The 18,838-nt window shown below is 33.0% G+C and overlaps 2 protein-coding genes across 3 annotated transcripts; both read right to left on the bottom strand.

The window, feature by feature from the left end:
• On the bottom strand, positions 1–4,717 carry LOC118033420 (hexosyltransferase GAUT11). Of its 2 annotated transcripts, none has more exons than XM_035038405.2 (2): positions 3,978–4,717; positions 1–1,792 (listed from the first exon to the last, which is right to left on the bottom strand). In XM_035038405.2, the coding sequence occupies exons 1-2, from the start codon at positions 4,128–4,130 to the stop codon at positions 350–352; spliced, it is 1,596 nt and encodes a 531-aa protein (XP_034894296.1). In that variant the 5' UTR covers positions 4,131–4,717; the 3' UTR covers positions 1–349. The 2 variants fall into 2 exon arrangements, with proteins under 2 accessions (XP_034894296.1, XP_073261133.1); XM_073405032.1 differs by lacking the exon at positions 3,978–4,717 and adding an exon at positions 2,047–2,065.
• An 8,423-nt stretch (positions 4,718–13,140) lies between these two features.
• LOC118033424 (uncharacterized) lies at positions 13,141–14,481 on the bottom strand. The gene is made up of 3 exons (XM_035038409.2): positions 14,062–14,481; positions 13,861–13,946; positions 13,141–13,567 (listed from the first exon to the last, which is right to left on the bottom strand). The coding sequence occupies exons 1-3, from the start codon at positions 14,366–14,368 to the stop codon at positions 13,271–13,273; spliced, it is 690 nt and encodes a 229-aa protein (XP_034894300.1). The 5' UTR covers positions 14,369–14,481; the 3' UTR covers positions 13,141–13,270.
• Positions 14,482–18,838: the final 4,357 nt, after the last annotated feature.

Here is an 18,838-nt window from a genome sequence, read left to right as displayed (position 1 = left end):
TAACAAACGTTTGTCCAATTACAATATAATTCATGAACGCTGAAAATTTATTACAAGAATTGCTAAGAAACAAATGATTCTACAGCTAGCAGAAGGGGAAAGGAAACCCCATCAGCCAAAATTGAATCCCCAACAGTTCTTCCCTGGTAAATTTAAATCCTCTGTAGTATAAAACTCGTTCCTTTTCCTTTAAGAAACTATAATATAAAAAGAAAAAATAAAATAAAAAGTAAGGATCCTAACAAAGCCAAAATTTTCTATTTCTGGCTCTACAACAATGCGATCCTGGGTCAACTGTTTAAAAACGTTGAAGATCGCATAAATATCAAGAATCAAGAAGTAGCACATTTCAACTAATGACACAATCTTGGTAATACGGGTGACTCTGATTTACATACCTTTCCCAAAGAGGCTTGTACCTGCTAATGGCCAATTTAAGCCATGGTTTCATGTTCCCATTAAAGTGAATAACCGCAGCACTGTCAATCAGACGGTCATCAATGTTCATATCATATCCCAATCCTAACACATGCCATCTCCGATCAAGCGGCTCAGTCAGTCCATAAAATGCTAGAAGGGCTGGGGGGAGTGTTCCCAGCTTCCACAGTGTCTGATCAGCATTCTGTTCCTGCCAGTAATGATATTGTGCAGTCACATTTTCCTTCCTCCATGCAATCAAATCAAAAATATTCATTCCAAACGCCCAACCACATGCCTGCGGGTCAAATTTAGAGCTGATGATTGGGTTTGAAAAATTGATATACTTGTAATATCGATGGAATGTTTCAAGACAGGTTTCCACAGCTCCATTAACATTCCCATGCAAATCCAATGAAAACAGTCTTGTCAGATCCTTCTGGACAACAACATCATCATCAAGGAAGACAATCTTTTCCAGAAGCGGATAGATCTCAGGGATGTAAAAGCGGAGATGATTGAGCAAAGACAGGTACTCAGGGCTCCGCAGTTTTGGCTCAACCTTCATATCTTGATCTGCCCCAAAGTAGTAGGCCCTTGAATCTTGATGAAGGATCTGTTTGATAACAGGAACATAAGAAGCATTCAACCAGGAGAACTCTTCTATATTCTGCACTTCTACAGTGGCCCCTTTGAAGTCATTAGTTAGAAACCAAGCCTGCATGGATCCATAGCTGATTCCATTTGTTACTATGTGGAAAACAAGTTGTTTTGGATGGTCAGCATTGCAGACTGTGGAGTTGACCACCACAGAGGTGGCAAGAATATTGTCTGAAAATATGCAGAAATGATAGAGATTGTTGTCCACGACTCGAGGGGAGTTTCTCTTCTCCTCTGCATGATTTTGGAGGGGCAGCTGCTTAAGCCAGTCATTTATGAGCTTTACTTTCAGGCAGTGAAGACTCTTGGGCAAAACTTCAGCCACTAACTGACCAAAGAGTGTACTCTGAACTGTTGCTGCATTTGTTCGCTCTTCTAGGGCTTGGATATGAGATTTCATTGTCATCATGGTGGTTGCAATATCATAATGAGCATCTTGTGCCTTGAAAATTAGATATGATAGGCTACTGATTATTGGCTCTGCTTCTTCTACTGTTATGGGCTCCCCTCTCATGGCAGCTTTTGAAAGCAATAGTTGGCAACTTCTTATCTTTTTACTCAGTTCCCAAGCAAGATGAAGGTTGTTGTGCTCCTTAGCTATTATGACATAAGCCTTGGCAAGTGTCATTTGCTCTGCCAACTGCCGCGAAAATGAGCTGGCATTTAATATTTCCTTGGTGAAATTAAAACCCCCGTGTTTTATTGCATGTTCACCCTGGCAAAGAAGCATCACTGTTCAGTAAGTCGATAAATCTTAAATAGAACAATGCCTGTAATTACTGCATATGACTTGAAGTGTCTGTGTATTGTGAAAATGTGTGCAACTCATATTTTGTAATACAAACTTCTGTTTATATCTCTATAAATTGATCATGTCTCTATTTAGATACTAATGTTGTGGGGCATGTTAGCAATCCAAAAATAAAACACAACTATGCATGAAAAAACAAATTTTGTTTCTGATCTTACTTGATTGCCTAGAGTAACATAGAAAAAGTAAATTCTGGTCAGAAGGTGATACCTGCAGATTCACTAGATGTCTTAGCAATATTCTCAAAACTAAAGGATTAGCTGTTTTGTCCAAGCTTAACCTAACGCTAAGATGGAGCGAAAAATGAAAATAAGGCAATTGTGTGACCCAGTTAAGAAACATAACATTTGCAGCCTCTTTTGATTTCAGGCAATTCATTATTACCAAAACTGACACTACTAAAATGTATGCCCGGCATTCTCAAAAGAACACCACAGTATCATAGAACCCTATTGATGTGCTGTAAGATTTTAATATTCAATGGACTGATGACTCTTCTCATAACCTCTGCTCCACATGAGGCATGGCAGAGAAAAAAATAGAAATACCTTTACTCAGTAAACTATAAAGTGCAAGATTTTAATATTCAATCGACCTGATGACTCTTCTCATAACCTCTGGTCCACATGAGGCATGACAGAGAAAAAAGTAGAAATACCTTTACTCAGTAAACTGTAAAGTGCAAAATCTCGGGAAAAAAGGGTAAAAACCATGGATTGAAGCATTTAAGCATGGAAATCTAAGTCCTTGGTCATATAGTTCAAAGATTACATGCATCTGGCACACGTTTCAAATTTAGTTCCAACATTTAAAGTCTGTGAATGCATTTCCACCATTTTCAGTATTCTTCAGTCTTGTGACAAAATAGAAATGAAAAGATCGGAATAGATTACTTCCATCCCATCATAATCATAAAGCCTGTAGGAAAAAAAGTAACAGTGGCTTTGGTTGTGCAACATAGTGTAGCAGAAGTGCTTAGATTTGAGAGGACAAAAGACAAGGGATTAAGAACCAATGCTACATGTCATCTTAAAACTCTCAGCATACTTGACCCAGTCATGTAATTTATTAATCCACAAGATGAGATTAAAAAAATGGGATTTTCCATGGTAAGACTCCAGTCCTTAGTGAGCTGGGTTTGTAAGAAAATTATATATCTTGTAACTAAGCATCTGATAGCCTTTCATGTTGACTGCTACATAGTGGTTGAAAAACTACCATTGGAGAAAGCACCCCATATCCCTGCTTTCCCAACAACAGATTTTAGCTCGCTATGTGAGATTACAATGTTGTTTCCCCAAAAAAGCCCTGTGTTATCAAATACTTAATTGTTCTGTTGAACTACATAGCAGCATCAAACAGACACCTAGAAGGTCATGTATCCTATAAGCACGTTCTCAAACAAGAGAGCATACAGAACCACTTTTAGTGAAACAATGGCTATCACAGTTGTAGTTATGGGAAGATGGCATGTCTGAATTCATCAAATATATAAATGAACTTTAGTTGTTTCATCATTCCCAACAACAACCCTAACAACAGGAAACTACGGAAACAATGATAGATGAATGGATTTGGTAACATCTCTCGGACAAAAGCAGGTAAACCAAGTAATGTATAATCTATGTTTAAACATCTATGCCTAAAAGAAACATCATTATTTTGAGCAGAACTGGCATACAATTTAATCACCATTATGTAGCTCAGGGTAGCCAACAGATGAGTTCTGTAATTCATTCAAATACTATTTTTTTATACTGATTAATAATAGGAACAACAAGACCTCATTTTATCCATACAGAAGTCATTTAACACAAAAAGATAATTAAATTGAATCCACTTAATTGATATAACTGACACCGAATCAAATTATACAAACGTTGATATGATTGAAACAAAATATTTATCAATCAGATACACTTATTAAAGCTTCTGGATCAATAAGGTATCGTCAAAAACCACTGAATATATCAAACTAAACAGTTAAAAATCAAATTCGTAGAAACACACGAGATCAAATAGACATTAGAGGGGCAGAGAAAAAAAAAAAAAACAGGAAATGGGTTCTTATTATGTAAGCAAACCTTACCATTATTGGCTGGTTAACCTGATCTTCATGATGATTGTGGATAAACACAAACAAAACCAATCCTGCAATCAAGAACATCCCAATAAGCGCCCAGATCCACTGCGATAACCTCCTTCTAACTGGACGCCGGTACTCTGCCGGTCGCCTCCTCATATTTCTTCACAATTCACCACCAAGGAAAAAAAATTCAAGATTTTCCAAATCCACCATCACCCCAAGGATTTAAAATACCAGCAAGAAACAGTCACAACACTACCAAGAATTGAAAAGGGTGAGACAGAGACATAAATAATAATCAAGAAATGGGAAAGAACGGTGTATCGAGTTGAATGTGGAGGGGTTCAAATGGAAAGAGCAAGAAGAGAATGATTGTGATCTGGGTTTTATCGAGAGTGTAAATACTACAAAAGGAAATGAGAGATAGAGTAGAAATTTCCAACCAAAGTCGTCTGTTCTGGTCCTTTTATATTTATATATAAGAAACTAAAAGTGGGGCTGCATGCCTGGTTGTGCCTGTCTATGGAGTGAAAAGAAACTAGCAAAAAGGAAACAGCCAGCAAGTGTATGAAACTTACCATGCTCGATTCTTGAATCTTTTTTTCCATTTTATCTCCTAATGCAGCAAGTGTAAAACAACCTATCGACCATAGATAGCACTGCAGGGAGTTCCCACCTTGCATCGGCACTCAACGAAATTTACCGTACCAAAGTGGAGTGGATTTTAGGACGAGTCTGAAAGACAGATTCAATGTTAGTTACACTTTCTAGGATAACTTTGATCGTTAAAAAAAACATGGTATAAGCTAACACAAGTTTATTTTTATTTTATTTTATTTTTTATTTTTTATTTTTTGGTAACCCGGGGTGTCCGGGTCAGCTTACGCGCATCACGACTAATTCCCGGGCTCACTGAACATCCTGCAAGCCCAATAGACAGGTAAAGCACCGCGGGGTGACATGCTGGTACTCTTGAGGATCGAACTCGAGACAGTCGCAAAGCAAGCCTTGCAGTTGACCGTTTGAGCTAGACCCTCAAGTGTAGCTAACACAAGTTTATTATTATGCCTTGAAGATGCATTGCGTTTCTAAGTTTAAGTTTTGCAATTTATTTCTCTAGAAAAGCCAATGCAAAGTCAAATAATTTGTTAATTATTTTTTATTATTCAAGTTTTAAGATGAAATAACTGAGTTTTAAATGCACAACTACAAGATTGATAGAAAGAATAATTTAACTCAATGATGAGTATTTTTCAACATAAGAAGAATGGTGCAAAAGGTTTTTTTTTATATAAATATTTTCTTTAATTATTTTTTTCTATTTATTTTAGAAAATTAAATAATATTCTTAATAATTTTATTTTTACTAGTTTGGTTAGGGATTTTATTTCTTTTCCATTATTTTTAGATTTTATTGAGTGTTTAGGTTGGTTTTTAGGTTTATTTAAGGAGATTTAAAACTCTTAAAGTGACATACTACTTAAAAAGAAATATTAGTTTGGTTGTAATAATCTATTTTGGCACTATGATAAATAAATAAATAAAAAAATTTAAAAAATAAGTTTTCAGACCAAAAATGATATTTCCAGGAAAAAAACAATTTCACATGAAAAATTAAGTTATCATGTTAAAAGTTGACTATATCGTAAAAATTGACCATAAAACCATCATTTTACAATCATGGTTGAGTTTGCCTTGTCAAAGTTAGTCAAATGGGTAAAACCAAAAATAAAGTTTAGGGTTTTCTTGATCCCTTCTAATTCTTTTTTTTTTCTCTCATAAAAAAGAAAGAAAGAAGAAATCTGAATGTCAAATTCGATCACCCAAATAAATGCGAGTTGTGATTAAAAATCTAATCTAAGCTCCCCCACACCTAATTAAACCCCAAATAACTCACAATCATAAATTTAATCTAAATTATTTAGATCTAGATCATTGGATCAAATCAGTTGCAATATGAACCATCCAGCCAAGCTAGCTCATAGATCCATCATAAATCAGGTCATACCTCAGCCCAACCTGCATTCTCTCTCCTTATCAATGGTGAAACTAGTTGTCATTTTTCCTTTGTCCAACCACTATACACCTTAAGACCACAACAAAAAGATGTGTCTTCTCTCCTTGACCAGCCCCTGAGGAGTCCTCGACGACAATGTTGTTATTAGTAGTGGAAAAAACAAAAAACTGAATGGGAAATTAAACTTTGTTACTGTTAACATCCCTCCCTAGTTGACTATGAGATACACGATCAACATCAGTAAACAAAAAATATTAAGAGCTTTGTTGTGTTGTTAAGCTGTTAGAATGCTAAAATCTCATCAGAATCTTGAATGAATTAGTCGTATATACACTGCAGTGCACCAAACATGAGAGTTCTAAGACCCTCGAGTAATTTTGAGGCTGGTTTGGATGTCATCAATGTTATGAGATGGAACTAAGATTATGGGATTATGATTTGATTTTTGAGGACTATCTAAGATTAGTGCAGATCCTAGTATTTATTGAATTGATGCATGAAAGATTGAGCGGCCGTTGATTTGTATGACTAATTATTTGATTAATTATTGTCATGCATGATTACATGTTGATTTCTTAATTTATTGCACTCTATATATCTTTATGAAGTGCTTTGTCAAATGAAATCTCAAGCTCTGTATTCTAATTTTGATTATGTGGCTTAATTTTCGAAGATGAGATGTCTTAATAAAAATTGATTGCTTGATTATTATTGCATCTTAACCATAAATATGAGATGAATTTTGACGATTATTGAATTGATTTCAAAATCTTGTGTTTTCTTATTAATTCACCCATAAGCAGTTTGTTTTTAACTAATTTTTTTCTTTCAAAATCTAATGTTTAATTAGTTCATTCACGAGTGGTTTGTTTTGACCAATTGATTTCAAAACTTGTATTTTTTTTATTGACTCACTTATGAGTGGTTTGTTTTTAATTGATTCTTTTTAAAAATCTTTTTGTTCAATTAGTCTGCTTATAAGCGGCTTGTTTTGGCCATATAATTTCAAAACCCAAATGTTTTTTATTGGTTTACCTATTAATAATTCATTTTAGTCAATTATTTTCAAAATCTTATTTTCAAATTGATTCGTTTTTTAGTAGTTTATTTTAACCAATTGATTTCCAAACCTCATTTTCTGACTGGAAGCACTCATGAGTATGTTTTTATTCGATCCTTTCAAAACTTTTGTTTTCTAACTAGCTCGCTTATAATTAGTTTGTTTAACTATTTTTTTTTTTTAAATCTTGTGTTGATTCATCCTTAATCACCACTTGAAAACATATTTTTTTTCTTATTGTATTTTCATAAATGTAACTTCTTTTTATGCAATAATGTGCAATAACATGTGGCATGATATATATAAACCTTGGAGGAATGGTTGGCTGATTATGATGATATTTTATGTTTAGTCTATGATTGAATCCATTGGGTTTTATTTTTTACCTTGCATTAAAAAGGTGGTAAAAATCAAGAGCATCTGATAATTAGAATTTTATATGCTCATGTGTTTATTTTATTATATTTGTTATCAAGTCATGATGACACCTTTTTACAAGGAAAGGATTCCTTTGTATTCATTTCTTTTTATTTTACCTTACCTTTTTTCTCTATATGCATTATTTCTAGAGATTTTTTTTTTCTATTATTAATGTGTGTAATGCAATCGGCCCTAGGTTAAATTCTTGAGAGGTATTGTTAATTGAGTTCATCTTCCTTATATGTAACCAACTCTTTACCCAAACTTTGATAGATCAATTACCAGGTTTTTAAGACCATTAGCCTTAGGTGGAGACACCTTAACTTAATAGATCATATTTGATCATTTTTCTCAACTTATCTCATAGGAAGACCCCTATCCCACATCGCAATGTGAAATGAAGTTAAGTTGCATTAGTGACAAGATAACTACTCCACTATGAAGGATAATTTTTAAGTTAAGTCATGCTTGCATATCATCAACATCATTTCTAGTTTATGCTTTTAAGTTTATATGATTGCTCGTATTTTTTATGTTGTTCTAAATAATTGACTTGTAGGTTGTGTTCACTTATGTGCTATGTTGCATTCCTGCCATAGATCAAAATTATTTGTTACCATCTTCTTCACTTCAACTTCAACAAAACCCTAAAAAACAAAGGCTTCATGGGCTTCTTGGTCTTTCAGTTTTTAATAGTAAAATAACTAAATTACTCCTAATAGAAAAAAAAATCCTAAAGTTATTGTTATGATCTTTTCTATATTTTCATTATGTTTTTTTTTTTTTGTAATTATCACGTGGGCTAAAGGGTGATTTGGTAATTTAGCAAATTTAAATATTATTAAAAAATGGTTGTCGCATGCATTACACATGTCAACATGTGGGTGTGTTCGTGGGTTTCGAGTGGCGTGTATAGCTTTGCCGATTGGCCAAACACCAGATTTCAAAGCAGTATTGGAAAGTGACACGATCAAAAGATTGATGCCTTCTCCCAAGTGTAGGAGTGTTGAAGTAATAAATAACCCGGCAAGACTAGGGTCGAACCACAAGGAGGTTAACTATATAAATTATAAATAATAATAATAATAATAATTAAGAAGAAGAATAATAAGTTGAAGAGGACTTTGAGATGTTTGATTAATGTGAGGATTAAACAATGATAAAAACAAATATCAACGTTAGAGGATCTACTAATGGTATTTCAAACAAGTATAGTATAAACTCTTATTATTCAACTGGAAACCACACACAAAGAAGTTTCCAATCGGATGATTTGTCATTAATAGCTCATTATAAATTGTTAACATGATTATATTAATTATCTTATTTAAGTAACACCAAACTTTTAAATATTGTCAGGAATTCATGATGCTAACTTATATTAACAACAAATCAAGTTTCTTTCATAACATAAATGTAGGTTATACCATACGGTTGGGCTATGAGAGTGTCAAGCATTTATTGTACCAAGTGTTATACAACACAAATCTAGATTAATCATTCAACAAGCAAGGTATTAAAAATTAGTAAGATAAAAAGATAAAACATGTTAATATTAAACATTAAGGTCCATGTTGAGTTTACATTATACTTATTCTTACACAATTAGTGTAACCTTTTCACCTTAACATAATAAACTTAGCTAAACATAATGAAGAAGAGAAACATAAATAAACAAAATAAGAACATAAATAAGATACAAGTTAACTAAATAAAGGAAATGAAATGAAAAGCATAAACAAGATATTAATGAAAGCAAAACTTAAGAATTACAAAAAATATAAAGAGAGAAAGCAGGAGCAAGTTCTTGATCTGAACAATCAAGCCCTAAATGCATGGCAAATGCCTCCTTTTATAGGAAAAAATTTGAAACTATTGATTTGATGACTAATTGTTGAGTGGGTGGCCAACTCTTGACTTGGTGAAAATTCTTATCTTCTTGTCTGAACAAAACGTCATTGATAACATCAGAACTGGAACCAACTGTACTCATGAAAGTTATAGGAAATTATCTTATCTTTCCAAGGAAAAATAATTAAGGTCATTTAGACTTCTAGAACTCAAGATATGGGTTGAACACTGAACAGTGTCTGAGCTGCAAGACAGATTCGGACTTCTCCGTTGTTGCTATAATTTGGACTTGAAAACAACATTTTTAAATATTAGACTCCACATGAAAGTTGTAGGCCTATGTATTACCTTTCCATCCATTTAAAGAAAATCTAAATTCAAGATCTACAGCTCTAGATATGACCCAATTACAGAACAGTGTTCTAGTTTGGACTGCACCAACATCTCTTTTAAGTTTGGCCATCTCTTTGTCCTTTCAATTTCAGTATTTAAACTCATCAATCAATTCTTTCATTTATGTGATAGGCCTGCATTTAAGATGAACATTTACCATAAATTAAAGGTTCTTACATTATTAGATATGTTATTATAAAATATGCTTTAGTTAAGGAGTTATTGATACTTCAAGTGCAAAATAAAGATAAAAAACCTTTATAAAAATGCACTTTTAAGTACTAATTAGAAAGTGCCCAGCATCACCTCCATGCTTGAGCGACATTTGTGAACAACAGACCACTGGTTTCTCACCGATGACCTTTTCTTCTTTTATTTTTCTTCCCCCCCTCTCTCTCTCTTGATTCCCATGCCTTTTAACTTAGTTTTTCTTTGAATTTAGTCCCTGTTATTTTGTTTAATATTTTTTTTATTTGAATTAATTTATAGAATTAAAATATTTTTTTAATTTCATCCTTATTTAAAATTTTCATCTATCAAACTTGGTCCCTATTCTTCTAATTACTATTTTTTAGTTTTTTATTTTATTTTCTTGATTTATTTTATTTAATCCCTTATTGTTTTATTTCATTTAATTTCTTTATTAGATTTGATCCTCATTCTTCTGATTGCTATTTATTTTGTTTTTTTAATTCTGGATAGCTAGGAATTTTGCATCATGACTTTTTGGGCTTGCCTTTTATGGGGTAATCCAGTCTCATGAGCTAAGAGACAAGTTTCGAAGGTTAACCTAATTTAACTTTGATTTTTTATTATGTTTTTTTTTTCATTTTCATCATTCAATATTATATTGATGGGCCTTCAACTTCATGAGTTTTTTTACTTTTTTTTCTATAAAGTTATTCTTATTGAGCAGGAACATGGTTTTTGAAGATTAACCTAATTTAACTTTGGTCTTTTATTATGTTTTTTAATATATTTTTTTCAATTTTATCATTCAATATCTTATTTTTGGTGACACGATCAAAAGATTGATGTCTTATAGTAGGTGCATGAGTGTTGAAGTAATAAATAACCCGACAAGACCGGGGTCGAACCACGTGAAGGTAAACTATATAAAATTATAAACAACAAATGAAAAGGAGTTGAAGAGAACTTTTGAGATGTGATATTGATGTGAGTATTGATCAAATATAAAAACAATTGTCAAGGTTAAAGGATCCACTAATAGTATTAGAAATAAGTATAGTATAAACTTTTTTTATTAATTGATTAGAAACCACACAAAAGAGGTTCCAATCGGATAATTTATCCTTAATTCATTATAATTTTTTAACATGATAATATTACTTATCTTATCTTAGTAACACCATAGTTTTAAATATTGTCAGGAATTTATGAAGTTAACTTATGTTAACAACAAATCAAGTTCCTTTCATAGCACAGGTGTAGGTTATACCATACAGTTGGCTATAAAAGTGCCAAGCATTTGTTGTTCCAAGTGTTATACAACACAAATCTAGATTAACCATTTAACAAACAAGGTATTAAGAATTAATAAGATAAAAAGATAAGACATGTTAATAACAAACTTTCTTGGATATAAACATTGAAGTCCATGTTGAGTTTATATTATACCTATTCTAACATCATTAATGTACCATTTTCACCTTGATATAATAAATTTAGCTAAACCTAATGAAGAAGAAAAATATAAATAAACTAGATAAGAACATAGTTATGATAAAAAGCATACACAAGAGATTAATGAAAGCAAAACTTAAACATTACAAAAATACAAAGAAAGAGAGCAAGAATATGATCTTGATCTGAAAACCAAGATGTCTAAATGCATAACAAATACCTCTTTTTATAGGCCAAAATTTGGAACTATTGATTTGATAACTAATTGTTGAGTGGATAGCCACCTTTTGACTTGGTAACAATCTTTATCTTCTTGTTTGCAGAAAACGTCATTACTAACATCAGAATTAGAACATATAGTCTTTATAAAAGTTCTAGGAAATTATCTCAACTTTCCAAAAAAAATAAGAATGAGGTCATTTGGACTTCTAGAACTCGAGATATAGGCTGAACACTAAACAATGTATGGATTGTAGGACAAATCTAGACTTCTTTTTTAATGCTAAGATTTGGACTTCCAAATGGCAGAATTGAGTCTTGGACTCTCATGAATATTTTAGGACTATGTCTTAACTCTCTAGCCATATAAACCAAACTGAAATCCAAGATCTACAACTCTAGATATGACCCAATGACTGAACAATGTTTCAATTTGAATTGAATCAGCATCTCTTTTCTAAACTTAGCCTTTTCATTGTCATTTCACTTTTAATAGTTTATCACATCAATCAATCTTTTGAATTGTGAGATATGCCTGCATTTAAAATCAGCATTTACCATAAATTAAAGCTATCTTATATTATCAGACTTGTTATTATAAAACATGCTCTAGTTAAGGAGTTATTGATACTTCAAGTGCAAAATAATGATATAAAACCTTGATAAAAATACACTTTTAAGTACTAATTAGTTAGGCCTTCAACTTCATGAGTTTTTTCGCTTTCATGTCTATGATGTTTTTCCAATCTCATATCCCTAATCATAGATTGGTCGAGTTAGCCCGAGTTAAGTAGATTTTTTTTTTCATTTTTAATTATTTTGTTTCCTGATGAGTTGACCTCCATTTTTTTATATAGTTTTTTTTTTCTTTTTTAATTTTTCTTTTCGTTCATCCTTCACTGTTTGCTTTGTTGGTGATTGAGTTTTGGTTATATTTTTTATTTTTCTCTTTATAATATTGTTTTGTTCTCATTTAATGTATGTTTTGTTATCAAATACGATCATTGAGATTTTTTTAAAAATATTTATAGGTGTCTTTTCATAACATTGAAAAACACTTTTTTTTATTGATCATTGTTGTTGACTTTTTATTTTACAATTATATTATTAAATTAATCAATTTGAATTTATTTGCATCAATGATCCGGATCTCAAATTTTTCTTACTCTTTTAAGAATGATAAACATTTTTTTTATGTTAAGAAAAATTTAACCCGACCCAATGCAAAGGACAATTATCTAGTGTAATACTATGCTTTATTATTGTTATGGCATGCTTTATCATTTTGCTAACTAGCACGAGTAAAAAAAGAAGAAAAAATAACATATGTTCATGTGTTGCGTTATTGGAAACGACGTATTCTATATATTGTATTGCAACTTCAAATTTTTTTGAAGTGCTGATAACAATGTAAATTGTATATTCAATTGTTTAAAAGAATGTCTAATATATATTTGAACATTTAACATTTAAGAAGAAGATTGTGATGTTCTCAACAATTCAACCAATATATATATATATATATATATATATATATATATATATATATATATATATATATATTTTAACTTTTAGACTGTGCAGTTGCAAACAACACAACCTATATAAATGCCCCCTGAATTCATCGAACCGGCTTCCCAGAATCGATTATCTTAATAATCATACGAAAGCAGGAAAGGAAGTGAAATAAATCTAAGCCAAAAGCCAAAAGTTTTTATGACGCTTGGTGGTGATCAAATAACCTCCAAGTTTTTTGCCCTTCCTCCTCACTGCAATTGTCATGCAGGAAGCATTTTGGATGCAATACCCCACCGCCCCAGAGCCGCCGCCGCCGCGGTTCCCCTTCCCTGCCCATCTCTTAATAAGGCGCCACATTATCGATCGTTTTCTTTGCCCCATCACAAGCAGTGATACGCTTCGTTGTTTTGCTTCTTCCACTATTATCGGACCCCTTTCTTTACCCTCATGCATAGCCACCTCCACCTGCACCTGCATTCATACAAAATAATTGAAATCAGCAAACTTTATGAATTTCTATTTAATGTTGTTAAGGCAGCAAGACACTCTTTTTTTATACATTTTTCAATAATTTTAATCACTTTTCCCATATTAGCACAAACTAAATATATATTCTAATATTTGGTATAAAAAAGTTATTATGGTTGGCAGTTGGCACTAACGATGGTGCCCCTTGGAAGGGCTTCATTGACTTTAATGTCATGCTGTCTTTTGTGGACTTAAGAACTTAAGCTTAAAATTAATTGAATGTCATTGTCACTTACCCCTGGCCTTCTCCTTTGACACATATTTTTCATGGAGTGAAGCGTCTCTTGAGACCTCAGATTAAGCTTCAAGCTAGATTCAGGGCCTGAATTAAAAAATAAATTACCTAATCATCAGTATGATTGCTACGGTAGTCGATCCGTTTGATTAGTCTCATCAATTCAGTACGTAGCTATAGTTAATTACTAGAGTAATCTGACCTTGTTTGGATGACTTAGAAACATAAAGAAGAACAATGGTATCTTGGTTCTGAACCGTGTGCGACAGCGCCCATTCAAGAGCACCCATGGCTTCACGGCTTGTATCGACTACCACCATAACCTTGTTGCCATTTCCAAAACCATCACCACAAAAGCTCTCCTTGCCACTGCCCAAAAACTCCATTTTTGAATCACCTTCACTGGAACTAGAGGTGGGTTTGGACCCAAGGGAGGGAGAACGGATCCCAACACGAGCGATGGATCGACCAACACTAAACTTTGTTAGTCTCCGACGTGACGGAGCCATGTTGCACTGAGCAGAATTTTGGGTGGGAAACTGAGCAATATATATTGAGAGGAGCAGTGCTAGCTAGCCTACCTACTTGCAAGCATGTCTTTTTCCTCGGGGCGTCGATAGTTTTGACATACAACTTCTTCTTCATTAATCAAATTTCTTGTCTGTTTCTTTTCTTTTCCAAGTGAGGTGGCCTCGTCTTCTACGTGCTAACCATTACCAGGCTAGCACATGGACATGGGCTCCATCACCATAAGTTACTTGTTGAATTATAGGATGATATCTTAAGCGGTTCCACACTTTGGAAGACAAATCCAATCATAAATATATCGACGATAAATTCCTTGGCCTGTTACATGCATTGTCACTAATTCTTGCAATCATTGAGGTTAGGACGAGATGCATATTCTATGCAGTACTTCCCTCTTGCAATCACTAAGCGGGATTGGTGGAGATGCACCAGGAGAAAAAATTAAATAAAAGTTGGGTGGAGATGCACCAGGAGATATCTAGTACTTCCGGCCTCTTGCAATCACTAAGCGGTTCAAGTAACAAAAAGTATAAATATATCTATTAAAACATGTTTTGTTTCATTAATCATATCGAAGTCCCCCCGTTGAGATTGAGTTTTTTTAGCATAACATGAACTTAATATAAATGTATCTCCCATGAAGCAATTTGATCCAACATAGTTAGAATTTAATGTACAAATTAGTTTATCAAGCACACGTGTACAGAAAATTTAATAGAGAAAAATACATCAAATCTTCTCCTATCTCTCTCAAACCAGTTTCTTTCTCTTCTCCTCTCAAAGCTCACGACAAGGGGTCTTCGGTACATAATAAAAAACGCGTGAAGGTCAGCACAAAATTTCATTATACTTCCGACAAATAACAATTATACGGCCATGGAAAGATAGCGGATCGATCACGATGCAAGAATTCTATAGTTATTGGTATCCAAAGTATGCCTGTTATAACAATCGAAGAAATTGTTAGAATATGATGATAACTACGTGTGTCATGATCGACATCATGGACTATTTTCTTTTTCTTTTTCTTAAAATTCCAAGTCTTAAAATGTATTTTAGACTAATAAAATATCTCTTGTATCAAAACAAAAATCTTCAACAACAGGAAAAAAAAACAAAAAGTTCAAGGCAAAGGATGTTCCATCAGGGGAACAGAGAAATTCACACAAGTCAAAGTGGAATATGAACATAACAAAAGTGATCTACATTTCGGGACCGTTGTTAGTTTACAGATTCACATTCAAGTTTCTTAGCTTTATGATCACTGAATGCCAAATTGTCTTTACTGGTCGGGAAGAATTAATGGACTCATCGCCAGCCGGCCCCCACTATCATCATACCGAAATATCTCTGTCGACACAGACCTCTCCTCGACTGAACTACAAATAGCATTCCACTTTGTACCAAAAAAAGGGTTATTGTCTGAGAGAGACAGTACGAGAACATGAAATTAACCTAAGAGATTGCATCTTGAATAACTTGTTTATTTAAACAAAAGCTATGTATCAAATAAAATCATAATTCCTTAATAAAAAAGGATAATAACAATATCTTAAATTGAGCCTCAAGTCAATCACATAATTATGGCCAATTTATGACAAAAAATTAATTCAAAGCCGAGAGAGTATTGTAGAAGTATATATAGAATCGACAAGAAATTACGGCATAAATAATGGGAAGACCCAAAAGAAACCCACTGCTGAATAAGCACTATAGAGGTGGAATCTACAAAAACTAAAGCAAAAAATGAAAATAGAACACCGAAGAAACTCTAGAAACTAGTTTGATTGAACAACGTGGATAACTCTCTCCTGAGAGGGGGCGGTACTGCAAAATATTCTAGTGGAGAGTGAGGATACGTGGAACCTCTACAAAAATGAAACTTGGACATTGAGAAATCCATTGGTTTGGGATGTGTGTAAAAATAAAGATACAACTTTAGGATTGAAAAAACGACACCAACTTTGCCGGTGTAGATAGCTACATAAAATATTTCAAATGAAAACACAAAAGCTTGCTAAATTATATATATATTAGGCTATAGGAGGTGGCCTCGCTACCATGATATAACATAAAAAATATAATGATATAATTTATATTATAGGAGAAACTGAAACCGCAAGAAACTATATCTTGAATAACTTGTGTGTTATTTATACAGGAAGGATATATAGAGGAAATATAATCATAATTTCTATTTAAGAAGGAAGTTCCTAAAATAAATGAAAATAGCAATCTCTTGGATTGAGTCCTAAGTCATCCTGTAATCATTATATAATATTATATCATAAATTAATATATAATGTTTTAACAAATAGAATGATGAGGTACAAAGCGTAGAGTTCAACAAATCTTAAAAGAACAAACAGTCTTTAACCTGTTGCATTAAAAAAAAAAAATACTTTTCTAGGAGCACTAATTATTCTTGAAGCCAAAAATTATGTGCCATGACATCTAAATCTATTCTATTTTTCTTTATTGTATAATCACTAACAACATCACAAACAAAGTTCATCGCTAACAACATCCAGACCAAATTGATGATTTATTGAAAGAAGTCGCCAAACATGCTTGATATTAGCTATTTTAGTCCAAGTTTGAGCCATTTTTATTCTTCGGCCACCCTCCTTAAAAGAAGTATAACAAACATAGGCCCAAGCCAGAGAGAGAGAGAGCAACTTTTCTAAAAGAAGGCAACTAAAATACCCTTAGTCCTCTTAATAATATAGCGAGGGAGAATAAATATAAAAGATCAATAAACCTAGATGAAGACGAGAACTGATTTTATTAGTTAAAGACACCTAACAAAAATAATAGAAGCTAAGGTCCACAGCTTAATCCCGGAAAGAATTTGCTCCATCAAAGGCTTACAATTAGAGTGACTCTGTTTAGTAGATATCAATGGGACACCCAAATATGTTATCGGTAGAGAACACAACCTAAAAGATCCTACAAAGAGGTCTTAAACTCATCATCAACTCCTTATATATATAAAAAAAAAAACCTAGGCTTTTTTCTAGATTTATAACAAGACCAGACAACCCTACAAAATCATCCAAAGCCTTTCTCACAATCCTGACCGAGTCCCTATTTGCCCAACAGTGGATCGTAAGGTCATTAACAAAGCACAATTGAGTAATGACATTATGCTAGCACCATCAGTTATAACAAAACCTCGAGTTTCATGAGGCCTCTTTAAGAATGCCTCCTAAATCTTCTACAGCCAGAACAAATAAATCAAAGACCCTTGGAACATGGAAAGAAACCATGGCTCTCTCCATTCATAGCCACAAATAAATAAACCGTAGACATGCAAACCTTAATCCATCTAACCATGTCACCAGGTACTCCAATAGCTCATAACCCCGTAAGGATGAAACCCTAACTAACCATATCAAAAGCTTTCTTGATGTTAATTTTCAAAGCACATCTAGACATAAAAACTAGCTAAGTGGTAGTTATGCATTAACTTTTGAGTCAACAAGATAGCATCAAATGTTTGGCTTCTCAGAATAAAAGCATTTTGAGTAGGTCCAATAACCTAAAAAAAAAAAACCCTTTAATCTATTTACAATGACTTTAGATATGCATTTATTCATCACGCTACAACATAAGATAGGTCTAAAGTCATTCATAGTGGTTGGAGTTTGAACTTTTAGGACCAAGGCAATCCTAATAACATTAACACATCTAAGCAAAGTAGAGGAATAAAAAAAACACCTCACAACAGTAATTCAGTCTCCACCATTAATGTTCTAACTTCTCTTAAAGAATAAAAAGGTATAACCATCTGGTATAGGAGTTTTATCATTTGGATGAAAAATAAAGATTATTTGATCTCATCATCAGTGATGCGTGACTCCAAAAGAGTAACACTATCATGAGCAATCCTATCAGATAAGAATCGGGAGGCATCCTCTATAATGATTATCGAGCATTAAAAAAGTAGCCCTTAGAAGTAGCGAATTGCCAACTAACCCAAACCTTGCTAATCTTGAGCCCGAGATCTTATCACATCAGTCAACAAATAGATCTTACTCCTCACTTGTCTATATAATGGAGATCTATGAAAAAATTTGGTGTTCTTGACTCTTAAGTTTAACAACTAAATCTGAGACCTCTACTTGTAAAATGCTTCCTCATCCTTACTCAATTAAAAAATCTCTTTTGTAAGCTCTCTCTTTACCCACTAATACTCATCAATTTGAGAAGAACTATCAAGTACAATCTGTGCTATAGTCTATCTAGTATTTGCCTTAATCACATGACTAGTTATGTGGCTAAGTGTTGGTGGTGCAAAGATTTTAACTTAGGCTTTAGTAGTCCAAGTCTATTGGTAAACCTATACATAGGGTTACCATCCATAAAACAAACTACCATGTATTTGCAACTAAACCCAAGAACACCAAATTCTTTCATAGATATCTATTATATAAAGATCTATATAATAA

Source organism: Populus alba, chromosome 15 (assembly GCF_005239225.2).
Source record: "Populus alba chromosome 15, ASM523922v2, whole genome shotgun sequence".
Lineage (NCBI taxonomy): Eukaryota > Viridiplantae > Streptophyta > Magnoliopsida > Malpighiales > Salicaceae > Populus > Populus alba.
This window is presented reverse-complemented; position numbering and strand designations above follow the sequence as displayed.

Excerpts from the sequence above, each read along its gene's own strand:
- LOC118033420 (XM_035038405.2), bottom strand. The coding sequence starts at position 4,130 with ATGAGGAGGCGACCGGCAGAGTACCGGCGTCCAGTTAGAAGGAGGTTA. Across the intron at positions 1,793-3,977 it reads AGGTTAACCAGCCAATAATG|GGTGAACATGCAATAAAACA; the intron begins GTAAGGTTTGCT and ends CTTCTTTGCCAG.
- LOC118033424 (XM_035038409.2), bottom strand. The coding sequence starts at position 14,368 with ATGGCTCCGTCACGTCGGAGACTAACAAAGTTTAGTGTTGGTCGATCC. Across the intron at positions 13,947-14,061 it reads TTCTAAGTCATCCAAACAAG|GCCCTGAATCTAGCTTGAAG; the intron begins GTCAGATTACTC and ends TTTTTAATTCAG. Across the intron at positions 13,568-13,860 it reads GTCAAAGGAGAAGGCCAGGG|GTGCAGGTGGAGGTGGCTAT; the intron begins GTAAGTGACAAT and ends GTATGAATGCAG.